Source organism: Magnolia sinica, chromosome 8, assembly GCF_029962835.1.
Source record: "Magnolia sinica isolate HGM2019 chromosome 8, MsV1, whole genome shotgun sequence".
NCBI lineage: Eukaryota > Viridiplantae > Streptophyta > Magnoliopsida > Magnoliales > Magnoliaceae > Magnolia > Magnolia sinica.
The window spans coordinates 1,712,943-1,732,944 of record NC_080580.1 but is presented as its reverse complement, the minus strand read 5'-3'; the positions used below and the strand labels follow the sequence as shown (position 1 = coordinate 1,732,944).

General features: G+C 38.3%; 1 protein-coding gene across 20 annotated transcripts; it reads right to left on the bottom strand.

The window, feature by feature from the left end:
• Window positions 1-1,987: 1,987 nt before the first annotated feature.
• LOC131252561 (RNA polymerase II C-terminal domain phosphatase-like 2) lies at window positions 1,988-18,281 on the bottom strand. Of its 20 annotated transcripts, none has more exons than XR_009174540.1 (19): window positions 17,923-18,280; window positions 17,291-17,764; window positions 15,293-15,503; window positions 14,870-15,027; window positions 14,720-14,790; window positions 14,477-14,582; window positions 14,299-14,388; window positions 13,970-14,111; window positions 13,489-13,865; window positions 13,312-13,375; window positions 13,033-13,157; window positions 12,900-12,953; window positions 12,298-12,394; window positions 9,314-9,537; window positions 9,128-9,211; window positions 8,808-8,873; window positions 3,187-3,260; window positions 2,635-2,745; window positions 1,988-2,543 (listed from the first exon to the last, which is right to left on the bottom strand). XR_009174540.1 is itself a non-coding variant. In XM_058253176.1 (19 exons), exons 1-19 carry the CDS (start codon window positions 18,181-18,183, stop codon window positions 2,438-2,440), a joined length of 2,694 nt encoding a protein of 897 aa, XP_058109159.1. In that variant the 5' UTR covers window positions 18,184-18,280; the 3' UTR covers window positions 1,988-2,437. The 20 variants fall into 20 exon arrangements, 8 of the variants coding, with proteins under 8 accessions (XP_058109159.1, XP_058109156.1, XP_058109154.1 ...); XR_009174538.1 differs by having other exon boundaries at window positions 2,639-2,745; XR_009174539.1 differs by having other exon boundaries at window positions 2,672-2,745.
• Between the last annotated feature and the right edge of the window lie 1,721 nt (window positions 18,282-20,002).

Below are 20,002 nucleotides of genomic sequence, written 5' to 3'. Positions count from 1 at the left end.
TCGCCCTATTATTCTCTCAAATCAGAGCCCGGTTAAGGTCCTATGCTTTGCACAGTAAGATATTGCCTTGTTCAAATGAAACTTCATAGAAAAAAAAAAAATAGAAATGTAAATGTGGCACTTGTTTACACTTGATGAATCTTGAGGATATATTCTGACCCCTGCATCACATCACTTGCCAAAAGCAAAACGGCTTAGAGTGGTTTGCACATTTGCAATTGAGAAAAGCAAGACACTTAAAAAGGACACATGGTCCACACATGAATGGCACATATGATCGAGTAGCATTTTCCGCAAGCTATATAAAGCCCCTCCAAAATAGAAAATCTATCACAATTTAGATACACTTGGCAAGGCCATCACACACAATCATGCTCAGACAAAAAACTTCTCATAGACGTTTTTGCAATGACTACAAGGATTCAAGAAATGGATGCTTCTTTTTAAAAAAAAAAAAAGGAGGATGCAAGAAGGAATCCGAGTCCAACTAGGTTACGATTCCATAACGTAGACCAACAAAGAAACCCAATATAGTTGTCGCCTCTCCCAGTCTATATAAAGAGCACCTAACGTAGAGTAGGTACAAATTGAGCCATCACACAATCTCTCCAACACAACATTGTCTATTTTAATTTTAGCCTTAAGTCCTTCATTGTAGCAAGTTGAGAGTTTAAAATAGCTTAAATCACTATTGTCCAATGTCATCATTGCAGCACGCTTAAAAGTGGCATAATTATTATCCACGACTTTCATTGTTATTAGATGCCCAATCAACTGAGTTCATACTTTTTGGATTACACTCACATCGTGCTAACCATTCACATCAGTTGTTTGTTCACACAAATAACTACAATTTATCTTTTATTTTTTAATGCTTATTTTACTTTCTCACTAATTCTATCAATCTTCATTCTAAATTAACAAAATCAGCGATCCAACGTTTATTTTTAATTATTTTAAAATATTATTGCATTACTTACTAACCTAATTTTAAAAATCTCATTCAGAAGGGGACTAAACCTCCACTTTTCAATAGCCTAATCATTGCACATTGACATTAGTGGCTGGACAACCTTCACAAGTCCAACCCATGGAGGTCACAAGCGTTTAATCAAACTCAAGTCAACTTTGTATGCCTGGCATTATCCTAATCACACACGTTTACTGAATACAAGCAGTTAGCTAAAATGTGTGGTCTCGTCTGATTGAACTGCAACAGCACATTCGAGCGCCTCATCAGATGGAGGCCAACAGTGAACAAGCCATGGCCCAAAAGAATCAGGCAAGTAAACTGATCATTGTGTTTGAGATAAAGTAGTCGTATTTAGATGAACCAAACAATACATGTTAAGTCGCATGTTGGGTGAATGATTTGCCATCATCGTACAAAGTGGAATACGGCCCAGTATCTTTCAAACTTCCATTTGTAAGAACATGAGCCATGGGTCAAGTGATCCAAGCCGTTGATCTGATTAATGTTTGTTTTCTGAAATCCACGGATTAGGCAACTAAATTTGCCAGAACCGTATCCCTCCACTGTTCTGCATTTATGGTACACGGCCAACCCAATCCACCAACTAGATTCCCAAATTATACAAACAGAACAGTGGCGTCCTCTACTACTTAATTTGGCAGTTTCATGCACTGAGAATTCTGAGAATAAAACATTAATAACAATGTATCAATCTACTCAATTGAACACCTGGTTCTTTACCATCGCCCCGCTATCTTAGATTAGAAAACAAAAATGTACTGGACAATCTCAGCCCTGTGCCCCCAATGGGGCAGCCACATGTATTGGGATCCTCAGTTGCCATAAACTATTTAAATAATTCTTTAGTTTATTTAAATAATTCTTTAGTTTTGCACCAACGAAAAAAAGATGGTGACTCTTCAAACATCCACCAGTCCAAATCGCTGAAAGAGATCCAGTATTCCAGTGTCCCAAGTTAGACAAAACCAATAGAGAATTATATAATATATCAGATGGCTCAAGCAGAAACTAGTCATATTCTTTTATGGCAATAAACAATCTCCATTGGATTCAAGAGGCAGGTAAATGAGTATCATCCGTTCAAGAGTGTCAAAAGCTCTACTTTTTTTCTTCTTCTTTGTATGTGTGTTTGTGTGTTTGAACTATACTCACACAGAGGAGACAATTATATAACAATAACTTGTTTAAGAAAAACACTGACTTGAACAGTTTCTGAAGAAGCTACAGTAGAACATGGGGCATTCCAAAACTATATATTGTATTGACAAAAGGAAAAACTTCTGAATAGAAGGAATATCCCGATTTACTTCAAAAGGATATCAGGTAGATAGCCTCGAACTGGAAGAGATGCATGCCACGTTATGTTGCTGTTGACCTATAAACCTCAAAATTGTTACCACTGTACAGTTGAAATGGCCGTTTCTTTCATTCCTATGCTGTTTCTCAAGAAATTGGGTGCCCGTTTTTTTGATGTCGTGACGGTGATAGAGCTGGAAACCCTCGAAGGAGTTCGTCCTTTGACCGCTTGTTTGGAATGGTTGGCGGCGACCTGAACAAGCACGATTAAATGAATGTAAGTTTAACTGCTGTATTTGGGAAACAAAGAAAAAAAGCCCAGGAGGTGCAATGTTTGTCTCAACCTACAAAGAAGAAAGTGCAAGAGGTGAAACTTGTTACCCATCTTGCCACAAAGAACATGTTAATCTGTTTAGGGCAGGAAATCCCCAAAATTGGCATCCTATTTAGAGGGCCTGGTTGAAAGAGAAGGGTTAATGACAGGTGGGCAGACAGTCATAACAGGAAGACATTTTCCAAATAACTATTAGAATGCTTGTTCCAAATATGATCCGAGAAACAGCATTCATACAGCCTACCCCAAAGAGCGAGGACAACGTGATGATGCGAACCATTTTGTTTACTTCTAATACATCTTCCTATATCTCATATATTTTGGAATTAATACCCATGCAATTGTTCACTAAAAACAAGTCTAAGAAAACATAATCGATAAATGTCAGCTTTTATGTCCATATAATGGCCATTCAAGCCTCTTGGTTCTAGAGGAATCACAATGTGCTTTCATGGCAAAGTATTTGAAATGTAAGTCACCAGAAATTGCACAAGTGGTTATGATTGAAGATGAAACCAATTCGTAGGGAAAACAAATGTAAGTTGAGCAGGCATAAAATAACCTTGGTGAATTTGAACGCTTCGAGGCTTGCTGACTGATCATGGATTTCAAGCTCCCTAGTGCCTCCTCAGCAGCCTGTAAAGGATCCACCAGAAATCAGGTATAAACTTAGGACCTCAACATAAAAGCTCACAAGCATAGTTAGTAAAACACACTGTGGCACCCAAAAAAAAAAGTAGAGAAAATGTTTGGGTATAATTCACTCTCAATCATTAGAAAGATGGTTTAAAAAAGGATTAAAATTTTTGGAGAATGAGAAGTTCAGGTTTAAAAAGTTTTGACTCAACAAAACAGAATTAAAAAGGTCTATATATGTACATACGTGTGTGCGTGTGTTATATCTAAGTAAGGTGAAAATAGAAAACTTCAAATAAGATAATTAAAAGTTCTCTATGCATAAGCAATTATGTATATAGATTAACAAATAGCAGTTTTGTATTATTCTTCGACTCTCTTTAAACCTTCCTATTCAATTTTTTCCCATATAAATCGATCCGTCTCTACTAAAATCTTCCACAATTAACTCGATTGTATACAGTGTTGAAGTATCAGTATCTTCACATGTATCAATGACCAAGGATATGGAAATATGTATTGGTCTCGCCGATATTATTGCCAATACTCGAAAAAAATATCACTATCTGAGGGAACATTGGGAAAAAGGTGAAATTTTTCAGTAAAACTTCAGAAGATTAAAAGACACATGTTTATACATGTAGGAATCAAAATATTGGAAGAAACAATTATACGAAATAAGTTTCCATTTTAGAGGGGTCTAACCATGTGTCGTTGAAAAAAAAAAAGTATAAAATAAATATATAAAATTTGTAGCCAATCAATAGATCAGCCAACACTGATTAATATATAAAATTTGTAGCCAATCAATAGATCAGCCAACACTGATTAATATATAAAATTTCAACATTAATGAACAGTGAAAAACACATGTTTTCTAATATAAAAATGGAAATTTTCAGATTTCACCAATTCCCCTCATATTTCACTTAAATATTAATTTTTTTCATCACAAATCCATGCCAATGCATGAGAATCATGCATAGACATGAATTCCCATTACGATCCATGAAAACATTTGAAAAACAAAAAAGAAGGTTCTATGGATTTTTCACCACCTTTAAATTTCAACCTGTATTTGTTTTGAGTCGAGATTTCTCCCTAAATCAAACTTTCACAAACTTTCATTATAAAAAAAATGTGATCAAAGCCACTAAAGGAACAAATTTCCAAAAAAAAATCCCTAAAGATGGAGATTTTTGTTTTTAGAATTCTTCCATTTTTCTGACAATTTTCACCTATTTACAAATGTTTCCTTGGTATTAGGAACATTATTGCTGAAATCAGGAATAATATCAATGGTATCGCCAATACCATGAAACTTTTATAAGGGATTCTTCTCAAAATATTGTTGATATCAATAATATCGCCAAATATCACCAATATTGTCAAAAATATTGACGATATTTGGAAATTTTTGAACTTTCCAATAGTTTCCGTATGTCAACCTGGCGATATTGATAATATCGGCAATATTGTTAAAAATGTCACCCGATTTTTGAAATGCTGATTGTATTAATGGGGATGACCACCTATGTCTTTTTTAAATCACCCTCAAAAGAATTATTTATTTTTTTTAATATGTTTTTTTTGGACGAAAAATGTGGAGTTCAAAATGGAGCTTGCTAACTATGGTCACAAGCCAAATACTGGAGAGTTGCCATAGTGTAACAAGGCTTCTTCTTATTTTTTTTGCAGGCCATATGTTTAGGAAAATACTCCAAGTGCAAAACCTTGCAAGGAATTTATGTTGAAGGCCGCATGCTACACAAGGCTACTACAGCATGTGACATGGTAATGGCATGGAGTTATAAACTCAGCTAAGCTCTATCTAATGCTCAACCTCTAGGTGACGATGAACCATTAGCAAGGAAGCTACTTTAAATGATATGAAAACTTATTGACGCCCAATGCTTTGACAACACATTCGTAATCCAATACTGTGAAGTAGAATATAACTCATGATTACATCCCTGATAGACACCTCTCCATGAGCGGAATTGCTACAGAAAACTTCAGGCTCCCAGAATTTTAAGAATCCTTATTTAGTAGTAAATAACAAACTTGAGGACCAAAGACTGAAGCATATTACTTTTTTTCTGAAGGCCTTAAAAAAAAGAAATACAAACATACGCCGGAAGATGTCCGATCTCCCTAGAAGGGATGATGCTCACCAAAAAGTGGGCTAGAAGCGAGGGAGACTGCAGAGCTTGCAGGTAGTGGCTCTACCGCAACAGAGATCGCCTGACGCTACCAGCCGGAAATAACAAGAAACTTGCCAGAAGAAGAGAGGGATCGCCAGAAAGGGGCTAGAAATCACACAACACACACACACACACAGAGATGAATGAAAATTTTCAATTTCGTGTGAAAGTTGTAAATGGTTTATAGCCTGCAAACCATTTGCATGCAAATTCAGCATCCAAACAGACCCTACAATTCAATTAGCTGTATATCATTTCCCATTTTGCCATTTTATAGGCATCCAAACGACCCCTAATTATCTTTTTTATGTCTTTCAATGTTTTATTATATGCCACCGTAACAAGAACATGTTTGCTAAAGATGTTCACTGGGAAGAGGCCAACAAATGCAATGTCAAAAAAAGGTCTCAGTTGTGAATAAGAACAAAGGGAACAATAACTCAGATGGTCAGATTAGTCAGCTCCTCTTCTGTTTCTTTTTGAAGTTCTTAATTCTCTGTATCTTCTTAAACTACCAATTTATTATCAATTACCTAATTTCGCATGGTCTGCTAATTGCCCCAGTATCATTTTATACCTATTTGAATCTCTCCCATCTTGCACTTCAGTAGGAAATGAAACTCACAAGAGACCCATTCAGATTAAAGCTATTTAAAAGATAAAACAAAGTACATCAGATCTCTCAATAAACTGATTCAAAATTTATATTTATTTTCATAATTCCCTTCTCATCAGTTTAAATGATCAAATATTGCATATGTTGTGTCAATGGAGAGAGCTGATAGAAAGAGAGAGAGAGAGAGTTATTGGAGAGAGATGACTAGTGGAAAAAGAGATTGCCGGAAGATGTCCAATCTTACTAGAAGGGATAAAGCGTACTAGAAAGCAGGCCAAAAGCGAGGAAGACTACAGAGCTCGCAGTTAGGGCCCTACCGCAACAGAGATCGTCAGACGCTCCCCAGAAATCACTGGAAGAAGAGAAAGGGACCGCCAAAAGGAGAGCAAAAATCACACACACAGCTGTTAGGAGAGGAGATGAGAGAGAAGGAAGATGATCCCTTTATAGAAGATTTTCCAAAAACTAGCCATTTGGCCATTTACAGTTAAATGAAAACATGACTTTAAGTCACGTTTCCAATTTCGGGTGGAAGCTGTAATCATTTAGAGGCAATTTCGGCATCCATACAGTCCCTGCAATTCATATACGTGTATTTCATTTCCCACTCGCCCATTTTACAGGCATCGAAACGACCCCTAATTATTATTTTTTTGGTCTTTGAATGTTTCATCCTATGCCACTAACAATAGCATGCAATGTTGTTTTAAATATCATTATAGTGTAACATGTCACACACTTAGGATACGGATACATATCGGTTATCGAATGGGATATATCGGTTGTATCGCGTAATGTATCGCCCTTATTGGGAAACGTGGGAACATTGGGAAATTGGTCAAATTTTTCAATGAAACTTCAAGGATTGTTGAAAAAGACATCAATACACTTAGAAATCAAAACATTACCAAAAAAAAACATCAATACACTTAGAAATCAAAACATTACCAAAAAAAAAAAAAAAATGCACAAAATAGGGGTTTCCTTTGTATGGGGTCCTAATATATGTGCTTTCCAACTGAACTGATGCAAGTATATTCCAAGTCCATTCATATAATTTATAAACGTAAAAAGACGTATAAAAACAAAAGCAATACATTCAAAAGCAAAAAAAGAATCACTAGATTAGGTTACATACATGTTTAATTTTGTATTTGGATACAAAGATTGCAACTGATTTGCGAGAAATTGAGAAATTTCGATTTTTCTCAATTTTCCGCAACTTGACCCATCTCCCCTAAATCTCGAAATCGAAGTTCCAAATCCATGATTTTTCATGGAAAATATGAAGAATCATAAATTTGTAACAATTTGACATGTTTAACGTGATTTACACAAAAACAAAAACAAAAAAAAAAAAAAAAAAAACATGGATCGGAAATCGAAAATGCTCACTGGATCAAATAGGTGGGATATATCGGCACTACCTATGTGTTTCGTATCGCGCATGTGGGATACAAGATATATCGTGGGATATATCGGCTAATATCGTTGATATTTAAAACACTAATAGCATGTTTAATGGAAAGAGGCCAACAGATGAAATGTGAAGAAATGGTCTCAACTATGGATAGGAACAAAAGGAACGGTATCTTAGACAATCAAATTAGCCAGCTCCTTTGTTTATTTTTCAAGTTCTTCCCTTTGAAATACCACCACTTTGTTATCAATTTCTCAAGTTTATCTGTTGGGCGGCCAGCAGTCACTTGCTTCCTCTATGAATCTCAACTTTCAACTGCAATTGAAAAATAACTCCCTCCCTCCCTCTTTCTCCTCGGCCACCTGACCCTCGCCCTCATCCCAGCTCTTCTTCCCCTCCTCCCTTCCACCATCCACTCCCCTTTTCTCTCACCAGCCTTCTATTCCCTACCCCTCTCCTTTCTAGGGTCCTACCTCTCTCTACAAAATCCTACCCTCCCCAAAGAGCTTCCTCTAACCCTTATCGGCCTTTCATTTCCATACTCTTCCGCACCTTCAGCCCTTCTCATCCGTACCTCTTCGTCTCTTTCGGTCGATCTCTCTCTGTACCCTTTTACCTCTACATAACTATAGCCTTCAAATTTTCCCCTATGGTTCCACGATCATCTCGCAACTCCGCATTCCTCAGTGCTCTCAATCTTTCCGCTGATCTTCCTCGTTCACCAACCCAAATCACTATCGATCTTTCAACCATTGCTTTTCACATGATTTGACATATTAAGAAAAACTATTAAAAAGCAATAGTTTCCCCTTCTACCAATTTTTCCCAAAAATGGTTCTTGCCATTTCAATTCATCATATCTCACTCAAAAATCTTGTGTTTTGATCCCCAAAATCGACCTAGATCTAGTATAAAATTAGTTTTTTAAGCTTCAACCATGCTAAAAAGTGAAAAAACAATAGAAAAGTTGGGAAAAAATTTGAACGGGACCTTTCCAGTCATATCAGCCATATCAATCCTGTATAGGTATCGGCGACAAGACTGCTTGTATCAGACAATCAAGCCAATACAGGCCCTTTTTCAAACAGACCAGATCACCCCTGTTACAATTTGACCGCATCATCGATCTTCAAAACAATGGAATTAACAGTTGAACAATATCATTTATGGAGACATGATGCTGTAATGACCAACAGATGAAGTTACAAAAGAATAGTGCCAACTAAATCAACTAAGTCAGAAACACACACGCACGTGCACACACACAAAGCAAAAAGGACTAAATGTAAATGATAGAATACAACAACCTGCAGCTTAGCTCCCTCTTTACTCAAACCAATTCCCTTTCCTAAAACCTCTCCTGCTATTTCAACCTATAATAGGAGCCACATGAAAAAATATATATATATGAATGAAAGCAGAGATAAAACCATGTCTTCCTAGGTTAGTACCCAAAAGTAAAGTTAGATAAAATATAGCTTCCAAATCATATAATAATTTGGATGGAACTACCCAAATTGGAAAAGTTATCCCAAGTTTTGTTTCCTTTTTTTTTTCAATCGAAGCAAAAACATGGAGTTGGCCAAGATCAAATATTTTTCAGGAAAAAATAGAACAGATGTCTAACCTGAGAATAAAACTCTCCATTATTTAAAGTCATGGTAACTGGGGGCTGATCTTGGAAGAATAGACTGAGGCCCCCTGCCACACACTGCAAATAAATTTGACTAGACCAAATCAGTACTGTAAGTGATAAATGTATGCCAATTATTAAGCATTTGGAGAATAACATTCACATATTCAAGTTCCTTACTAAATCTTTGATGCCAGAGGTGACAACAGATAATCTTGTCGACTCATCTCCATTACCCAACTGCTCCAACATACTCGCATTGGGTAGTTCCTCCTTCATAGGCAATTCAACTGACATAGGAGTGGCAACGTCCCTCAAAAATCCATTTTCATTTCCAGAAGAGAGCTTATCCAAACCTCTGTCCACAGCTACGGTGTCAGGTGCAAGATGTGATACATAGCTGCCTGTCAAGTATGGAAATTAGATGTGAAGCCCGTTATTCAATCTATGGTTTATTTATTTCAATTGATTCCAGTGTTCAAGTAGAAGTACTCATCACTGAAGAGTTGAGAGCATAAGCACATTTCATCTGTCTGCTGCAGTCCATATTAAAAAAGAAAAAAAAAAAAAAAAATCTTTGATAAACAGGAGTTCAATATAGATGACCAGAGGTTTGCTATGACTGCATGCATGTGGAACCTTGCCCAGTGCACCCAAGTGTAGAAACAAATGGATGGCTAGAAAATTTGTTTTACTTTTACCCACCATTTATTATGCACATTGTAACCCACCTAAGAATGAAACCACATGATTGTTTTGCCATAAGATGCACCCAAATGCTGAAAAGCTTGGATCTCACATACGTATGCCATATTGATACACGTGCTTGTGTCTACATGGCAATGCTCTACACACGTGTGGGCTTGAAAAACCTACAAATGACCAATATCGAAGAGGTGAACTATATTTAAACATCTTCCTCATCCTCCTTGTCAAGTTACAGTCTCTGTCTCAGAGGATCCTAATAATCACGATACTACAACTGCTAGTCATATAAAGTTTATCGATTCTATGCTTGTGTGTTACCCATGCAGAAGTTGATAACATGAAATTGTGCAGGAATGATGCTAAAGGATTTGCATAGCTAGGCTGATAGTTAGCCCAACAAAGATAGAATAGTATAATATGTATGTGATTTGCATGTGCAAACAATATGCTTTGTACAGTCTGGAAGCTAACTACCATTGATCATGATCCATGCTATCACTGCCACAATGGACCCATTCAGATACTGATGCAGGACAACCACTTGCTCTAAAAGCTCGAACTGATAGAGCATGGCGAATCAATCCCTTTATCTCATAGCATAGGTCCCACATCCCATGGGTTTGGTCCTCGGCCGAACCCCCCTCATGGGCCCCACTTCACATGGGTTCCGCTTCACACGAGCCACCCGCCCCACATGGGTGGGTCCCACCTCACACGGGCCGCCCAGCCCGAGTGTGCCCCTGCATCCCACAAGCCACCCCACTCAAGACCGGTGTGAAAATGCACATGCATTAGATACTGTGTGGCAGTTTTTCCAACCAACCATTTTTTATCGAAGGCAAGACTCCTATGCTAGTGTTTAATGATAGACTTGTGTTTTAAATAGCTACAATATGTAGCATGTAGCTTACGCTACATAGCATAGCTTAGCCTTAATGCCAAGTAGCTCATGAAAATAGCTTAAGTCATGTGTAGCCTACACTGTATGATAATTTTCATACGCTATACACTACATAGCTTACATCACAAGTTATTCTTCACTACAACATTAAGACCATAATGTTTTCGATGATTTCTTACATTTTCTATTTTAAATAAAACTTAATATTTTATCTAAACAAAGATAAGAAGTAGATTTAGGGTGTTTGGACTCCTTCCTTCTAAAGAAACCTTTCGGATTTTGAAATAGAAGAGTTTACTCGGCTCCTTTTTCTCTTGCAGGGTATTCCCAGCTCTTTTCCTTCATCTACGGAGGACTCTTTGCGCTGGTTGTTGTTACCTACATAACAGTTCTCTATGCGGTCCTTCTACAAGTCCCTTGTCATGGTGTGGTGTAAAGGCTATTACGGGGCCATAAAGGCCATTACATAAAGGTAACGGTGGCAACCGTTACGCATTACGGGGTCATAACAGCCGTAACAACCGTTATAGAAAAAAAAAAAAATGACTCGTAATTACCGTTAATGGCACGTTACGTCCCCTATAAAAGTCATAACAGCCCCGTAATATTCTGTTATGGGGCAGATACAAGTTTTTCATACTTTTTAATCAACATTACGGGGCAAATACATGTTTTTCAGGATTTTTTTTTTCAATTAAAAAAGTAACCATAACGGCCGTTATAGCCGTAACAGCCGTTACAACCCATATCGTAAAGGTAACGGTGGTGGCCGTTACGGCCATCGTTACCGTTACAGAACACCTTGGTCCCTGTCCGCTTCTTCCTTCTCCTCTCCTCCCCACACTGGCCCAGTGTGGTCATATGGAGTTCCGCCTAAAGTTGCTACTTTTGGCTGGCTTGCGGGTAGGAAAAGAATCCTCACAGTCGTCAACTTGAAGAAGAGAGGAATGCAAATTCCGAAAGCATGTGCACTATGCCTTCAAGCGGAAGAGACTGTAAGACCATCTTCTTTTGCATTATCCTTTCTCTTTGAATATTTGGTGGAGTGTCCTCCATCTCGTTGGGATTTCGTGGGTTATGCTGAGTTCTATAGATGACATGCTCTGTGACTGGCATGCGGATCCTGGAGGAGCTCCGAGCAAAAGAAAATGGAGGACTATTCTCCTTGTTGTGTTCTGGGCAATCTGGGCTAAGCGTAACAACAATTGCTTTAAGAATTTTTCAGCGTTAGCCACAGGGGTGTTCTCTAGGGTTTTAGTTCTCTTCAAGGATTGGGCCCCTTAATTTTGTATTTTTGGGTTTGGCTACAGTGGGGCAGCCTTCTTGTAGTATTTTGGTTTTCTTTTGTTTTTGTTGTTTTTTTTTCTGCATTTTTTTTTCCTATTTTTGTGTTGTCCTTGTGTTGTTTGCTTTTTCAATAAAATTCTCATCTTTCAAAAAGAAAAAGAAAAAAATTATAAAATTTACTCGTAGTGATACAAACAAATTTTGGAATAAAATAAATCTTCCAACACAAGCTAAGCTTTAGGGATGAAATAAATGATAGAGGTCTTACTGGCCAAGTTCCGAAGAGCATTTTTAGCAGCTTGGAATTGAGCTTCCTTCCGTGTTCTACCAATCCCAACCCCTATCTTTTCCCCACTGAAGAGTACCTAAACAGGGAGTTAACTGAGTGAGCTTACTGAACCTACGGTAGCCCCTTTAATGAGCACAACACAGAGAAAGTGGGGAAGATCACCTGCTTATTTATAGCAAAGATAAACTAGAGCTAAATTTTAGGGAAAAAGAAAGAGCATTTTGTTGCCTTCAAGGGATACAATTAAAAGGCCAAGCCTAGGTGGACAACAAAAGTGAAACTTGTTTCCATTTTCAGTTTCTTCTCAAGTAGTTTTTGAGGTCATGAGATGCCTAGAAAATGGGTCCAGCTCCATGGCTCAGCGGTATACAGACTCCGTTTCAACACTGAGATCATAGGATTGAGTGCCCATGTGGTGTGGGTGGGTGTGTGAGTGTGTGTGGTGTGGTTGGGTGTGTTAGAGAGAGAGAGAGAGAGAGAGAGAGAGAGAGAGATGCCTAGAAAACATTTTTCTTTGACCATACAAAATAAATACTGCAATGCTGATACTAGAATCCAGGACATCTTGTATTACTGCTAACCTCAAAAGAGAACTGCAGATCCTTGCTGGTGCTGATAACAGATTTGAACTCAACCTACACAACAGGAAATGTCATTGTTAATAAGAGATGCAATAGATGATAAACTTGCAACCTCAAAGGTCATGAGCAATACCTTTGAGGCACACCTCCGTCCAATTTCTTGCAGTACTCCTATATACACAGAAGGTTGTGGAGTCACTTCAATATGAAGCTCACCATTGTTAACGGATGGCCGATTCAAGGATACCTCATCATCTTCTGAGAAAAACTTCATATAAGAAATAACATATAGGCGAAAACCAATGACCCGCATGCAGCGAGCTACTAAAAGAAAGCATAAAAGACATGCGTGCAACCAAAACAACCACAATCAACTCAGTCAACGAATGAAATATGTCCCGGTTAAATATACCTGAAATGGAAGAATTACTTGGGTGTACTTGATTTTGCCTTTGCCGTTCATCTACAAGACATGCCTGCAGATAACAAAGATTTAACTGGCTGGACTTTTTTCCTTTAAGGCTCATATGATAACCTGTGCATAAAATGTCAAAACTAGCAAGTGAATCCCGAAGGATGCTGCACGAACCTCTTCAGCTTTCACTCCAGACACAGGATGGGATTTGTCGAAGGGAATGGAAGTTTCTGCACTATGATTAGGAGGATTAGAAATAGTTCGATGCTTATCAGGTTGTAATGCATCAGATTCTTGAGTCGCCCCTGAAGATCGCTTAATAAGTTGCCCAGCATTGACGTCTTCATCGGCAACAAACCAGCCTCCATTTAGTTGTATGGGCGATGCTGACATCCTTGCAGGTGGTCTTGATCTAAAAGAAGGATCAATTAAGCTACTTCCCGGCATATCTGGGCCATGCTGCAGAGCGAGGAGTCTTCTCCTCATGATAGGATCTAATTCCGACTGGGAGGCCTCTGCCTCTTTTGGAGAAGCTCCCAACAAACCAGGTCCTGATGAAAAAAAAAAGAGGAAGAAGAAGAAGTGATTATAAGATAATGAGAAGAGGATACTCATCAACAGTTGTGTATACCAGTGAAATGAGATGAGTTCGTACTCTGTGAAGGTATAGTCGTTCTAGACACTGATGGGGTTATAAAATTAGATGTGATGGCCAAAGGTTGTTGAGAGAGTTCAGACCTCGAATCAGGACTGTTCATGACGAAAGGTAAGCTGGCTTCCACACCAAGCTTCTGATCCTAATAATGAAGGAGAATATGATGAACAATGCATTTGATAACAAGAAAACATCTGTAGAAAGAAATATAGCAAGTTGCTAAAAAGTTGACCTATTTCCAATCAGGATTTGTCTCAGTCTATTATTTCTTCTATACCAGTACAGAGAGTAATGTGTCAGCAATTATATACCAAGGTAATAAAACCCACCGGTCGATTCATTCTTCGTTCAGCTTCAGCACCACTCATGCCTTCGGGAACAGGAATGTCTCTATTTCCATTTGGCATGACACCAGTATCCTAAAAATTCATCAACAACCAACTAATAGGGAAATATGCAAAAACCAACTATTCCTATAAAGATCAAAAGTAAAATATGCTTGATTACCTCTGTCATTAAGTAATTGCTCACATCAGGTGCAGGAGGTAAATCTAGTACTTCATCTTCATAACAAAATTCGGATATTCTTCGCAGCAGTTTTTCATCAAATTCTCTGCAAAGAATGACATGGTTCAAACACAATAAACCGATTATGACCAACACCCAAATAAAAACAGAGCTGCATTAGCCTGGATATTCCCGCATAAATCTTGTTACAAGCATGCAAAGTAAACTATACAGATCACTTACTTGAAAAATCCACCTCTGACATTGCATGCAACGTTTCTTGCAACACACAACACTGGAACAGCATTCGCCGTCTATAAAAGCAAAGGAAAATGTCAGTTCTCTTTTTTTTATGGATAAATTAGAGCTCTCAAAAGAAGTGAAAATTAATACCTCAGCCTGAGGTGCATAATATGGAGTGAAGGGAGGAACAACGTGTACTCGAGGTTGATCCTTGTCATCCCAAACCTTCAGGCGGTCATCGATCACCATCGCCATTTTTGGATGGCAGATACCATCTTGAAAAACATTCAACAATGACTTCCTAGAGTCTACAAAGTTTAAAAGAGGCCACAAGGGGATTCAGAGTTAAAAAGGAAAAAAGATGAATAAAGGACTGACATTAAAATCTGGCAATGTGAGACGTTTAAAGAGCGCCTAAGGCTAATAACTACGAAATATTTAATCCTGCAAAATACCTTGTATAAAACATAAGCAGCAAGCTTCTGTTTTCTTTTATAAATTCAGCAGTAAAACAGTAACATGAATCATCATAATCTGCATTGAGCATGAAATTTCTCATGAAGCAACACTTGCCTGATTTGACACATACAACGCGATCCAGAAGTTGCTTTGAGCTTATTAGGTTTGCTTCTGGGTCCAGAAGCCTCCACATCTCCAAAGCATAATCTCTTTCAGCCATCGTGCAAACATAAACCTCAAAGCGTTTGCGCCCTTTGGCAGTTAAATAACTCCTCAAATCTTCCCAAGCAGGCCGAAGCCTCACAAGGACACTTGTATCACGAACCTACAGGAAAAGGAAAACATCTATTAAGTGCAAGAGAGATGCATGAGGACCTCCATCTAATGAAACTAGGACTTGATGAAGCTGAAAAATTAGAGATTAAGTTGCAATCTCGATCATTACCCAACAAACCAAGGAGCTTGTTTCTGGAACTTGATTCTATGTGAAAATGTAGCTGAGACTGACTTAGATTTGCTTATTTAAAACAAGCCTAAGGTGCTTCCGACTTAAGAAATGCCAAAATCTGTCCTAATACTAGAGTCCCCACCATTGCTAGTATTTATCCCCTTTTTTCCCTCATATTAATGTTGTCAACATTATCATCATCTAAGCCTTATCCCAATTAATTGGGGTTGGCTACATGAATCCTATTCCACCATTCCACTCTATCCAAGGCCAAACCTTCGATTAGACCATAGGTCATCAAGTCTTTTTTTACTACCTCCATCCACATCCATTTGGGCCTTCCCCCTACCCTTTTAGAGCATTCAACTTGTACCAACTCAATCCTTCTAATTGGCACGGTTCCTGATCTCTCTGTTGCAAACGATCACACCATCTAAGTCTACTTTCCCTCATCTTATTACATATTAGTACTACTCCTAAGTTCCCTCGAATGCATTCACTTCTAATTCTATCCTTCCTTGTCCATCTTAACATCTTCATTTCAGCTACAATCACCATGTGAACATGTTGTTCTTTAACTACCCAACATTTTGTCCCATAAAGCATGGCTGGTCTTATCGCTATCCTATAAAATTTCCCTTTCAGTTTGAAAGCTCCAGACTCCAGAGGCACTTCTCCATTTCTTCCCCCCAACTTGAATTCTATGGGAAACATCCTTTTCAATCTTTCCACTCCCATGAATTATTGACCCAAGGTATTAAAAGTGGTCATTTTGGGACTTCATACTAATTGTGCATCAATGCAATATTCTCGGGTTGTAATATACTTAGTATTGATCAAGATTTGAAGAAAATACCCACATCTCATGCATGCACGTTCTGCATTTGTGCACACAAAAAATGCACACTTTCCCTTTTTAGGCCATTCCTATTTTTCTATTTTTAAGCAAATTTTTACATTAGAAAATATCCTTACTTTCCATTTCTTTTAAATCTCTACATTAGGTAATTTCCTTTGATATCTTTATATTAGGCAAGAAGTAATCTTAGATTCTTCTTAGTTAAGTACTCTCTTATTTAAGTAGTTTCCTATTTTTCGGATCTTTGCTAGCTACTAATTCTATTTTTAGATTTTATAGCTTTTATTGCAGATTATAAGGACTGATTTTATATAAGGCCTATGGCCTATGGAATAAGACAAGTTGAATGATATTTCTTTCACGTAAATTCCCTTATTTCTCTACAGTAGTTGCTGAAGGGGGGAAGTGATATCTAGTTTAAGACTAGAGGACCGTTGAGCTTGTTCAGTCTTGCAATGGCATTTTCTAGCATTCAGCTAGAGGATTGTTGGGTCCTTTTCCACCATTTCTCTCTTCTTTTCTTTGATCTATTTGCTTTCCCTTTCGAGGTTTGCCTCTTTCTTCTTTTCTTTGATCTATTTGCTTTCCCTCTCGGGGTTTGCCTCTTTCTTCTTTTTTTTTGATCTATTTGCTTTCCCTTTCGGGGTTGGCAATTATACGCTTTTCTATTTGGAAATCTAAAACTAAAATACATGATCCCAATTCATGCAGCATTTATCTATGTCAAAACGGGACTGATGAAGGTGACAGCAAGAAAATATAGGCCCTATAAAGGCAGGAAGAAATAAGGAGAAAAGTGTACCACCTCTGGATTAATGCGAGTTAAGACGATATTCCTGTCTTGCAACCTTATAATTGGCCGAATGACTGGTTCTGGGCTACCAGCAATCGGAGGAACCTCCTCAAGCTGAATCTTGATCAGTTTCCCATTATCATTGACATGGTCATTCTCTGAGTACTGCTTCAAGAGAGCTTTATCATCCAAGTATCGCTTGAGCTCTGCCTTCATGCCCGAAGCTCGAAGGCCATCAGTTTCGCAGGCAATCCTGCGTTGGAGGAACTCGATCCTATCCTCGAATGATTTCATCGTGTTCGCAACTATGAGCGTCTCGTCGAGATCGAACACGATTGCGAGGCACCGGGGATTCAGCATCCCCTTGCAAGAACCATAGAGACCAAGCGGAACCGCACAGCACCAGAAGAAGCCAGGAATCTTGTCCTGCCTACTCTGCATTGCTACCAAATGCACTTCTTCATCTCCATGCACAACTACTGCTGTCTGTGAAATTATAAAGAGAAATCCCAAAGAATTGGGTCAAAATGAGCAGCATTCGTGTGTCCAATCAGTAAAAATGTGAAAACCCTGAACAAAAACTGAATAAGTACAGAGATTTGGGAAAAAAGAAAGAAAGAATTTTAACAGTCAATCACTAAAACCTTGAGTTCTTGGAAGCATGACGTGTGTAGGCAATTCAATGGCGGTGATTTTGATTCGAGCTTGCATCGGACGGCAAAAGGGGAGATTGTCTGGAGAATCGAGAGCGGTGGGCAGCGATCACTTGGCGGAGAGAAATGATTGATGCGAATTTCGTTGTTTGGGAATTGGAAACTAGGGTTTTTCTCAGTGGGGAAAATCTCTGCTTCGCCCAGGCACGAATCGCCATGGAAGACAGTCGATTTAAACCCTAGTCGAGTCATTTAATGATTCCAGATTCGAAAAAGCAGGGCCTCTCTCTTCTCCTCCCCCTCCTCTCTCTCTCTCTTTCTCTCTCTCTCCCTCTCTCCTCTCTCCCTCCCTGTATCAAGCAGTTTCAAATGAGGAGAAGGCCTTTATATAGACTTGAAGATGCCGCTTCGTCTGTCCTCGACCCGAGGATTTCCACAGTCTACTCGGGTTTTCTATTTGGACACGTGGGCCCTGTCTCTGCCGTGCGTTTGTTCAGTGTTCGATGCTAAACGCTATTGATTTGTCACCTCAACCTGGACCCCCTAAAAAAATCTTGTAGATGAATCTTGGCCGATCTATCTATGGCCTATCTCGTTAAGATGAGAAAATTATCAACGGTCCACATTCAACTGAGTGAAGGGCCACGATCGATGGCTATAATTGTTCAATTTGTGATATTTTTAACACATGGTCCATCAAGGTGGAAAGTAATACACTAACGGTCTTGATTACTGATCAACGTATCCTATTGACCAAAACTGAGAACCCAAGTATACTGTGTAAAGGCACCTATCAAGCGTCCTATTCACGGCGTCAGGTGTTACCCGGGTAACACTATAATGGGTGCTTCACTGAGCGTGGGACCCACATTGATGTATTTTATGAATATCCACACCGTCCATAAGTTTTTAAAGGTCATTATATGATATGGTGAAAAAAATTAAGTCGATTTAATTTCAAGTGGACCACATTATAAGAAAAAAATAGTTAATGAATTTCCACCATTAAAAACTTCATAAGTCCACTGCGATGTTTATTTATAAATCCAACCTATTTATAAAGTCACACATACAGAAGGGAAAACACAAATTTTAACTTGATCCAAAACGCTTTTAGCTCACCAAATATTTTTAAATGGTAAATCACAGCTGTTTCCTTTGATGTGGTATCTTCTTAAGTTTTTGGTATAATGCCCTAAAATGATCCGGAAAAACTGATGGACAACCTGATATATAAAAACTGCATCAAGGTGGCCCCATGGTCAAGGAAATAACCATTCTGGTGTTACACGGCACTGTGGGCCCATTTTGATGCATGTGTTGTATATCCCCACCATCCATTCTTTTTTCCCATATCATTTCAGGGCCAAAAATAAAGTAGATTCATATCTAATGCGGATTACACCACGCAGAAACATTGGTGATTGAACGTCCACCATTAAAAAAATAATAATAATAAAATCATTATTTATTTGCCATGTAAGTGTCAAAGCCCAAAACTTTTATGGCTTACAAGGAATTTTTTTAATGGCCAATCAGCACTGTTTTTTTGTAATGTGTTACACCTGAAATTTGGTTATGTTTCATTTTTGGCCCATACCTGAAAATGATTTGAAAAAAACAAATGAACCGTATGGATATATCATACATACATCATGATGAACCCATAATCACAGCCTAACTCAACTCAAGCGGGCAGCATCACATGAAACAATGGGGATGGATAGCCCACCATTGAAACCTTTGTGAGCCTGATCTTGATCTTTACATGCCATCTAACCCATCCAAAACGTGTGCTGAAGGGAAAACACAACCATGGTCTGATATAAAAATTGGCTGGCTCCAAAAAAGTTTCAGTAGTGAGTGTCATCTCCATTGTTGCTTCTTGCATGGCCCACTTGGCTTTGAGTTTGCTTGATGGCTACAATTGCCACATTGTTGGTGGTGCCTATTTTGTATAAACAATCTTGACCGTCCATGTTTGCCAGGTTGGTTTGATGTTTGCATGGCAGGCATGTAATGTGATTTGGTCCCAAAGAACATTCAAGATCAATGGATTAAATTAATTGAC

Bases quoted from the DNA above. Each gene is read 5' to 3' on its own strand.
- LOC131252561 (XM_058253171.1), bottom strand. From the start codon at position 18,183: ATGACTCGACTAGGGTTTAAATCGACTGTCTTCCATGGCGATTCGTGC. The intron at 17,765-17,922 runs GTTTTAGTGATT...ATAATTTCACAG, and splicing joins CATGCTTCCAAGAACTCAAG to ACAGCAGTAGTTGTGCATGG. The intron at 14,112-14,298 runs GTGGGTTTTATT...CTTCATTATTAG, and splicing joins AACGAAGAATGAATCGACCG to GATCAGAAGCTTGGTGTGGA.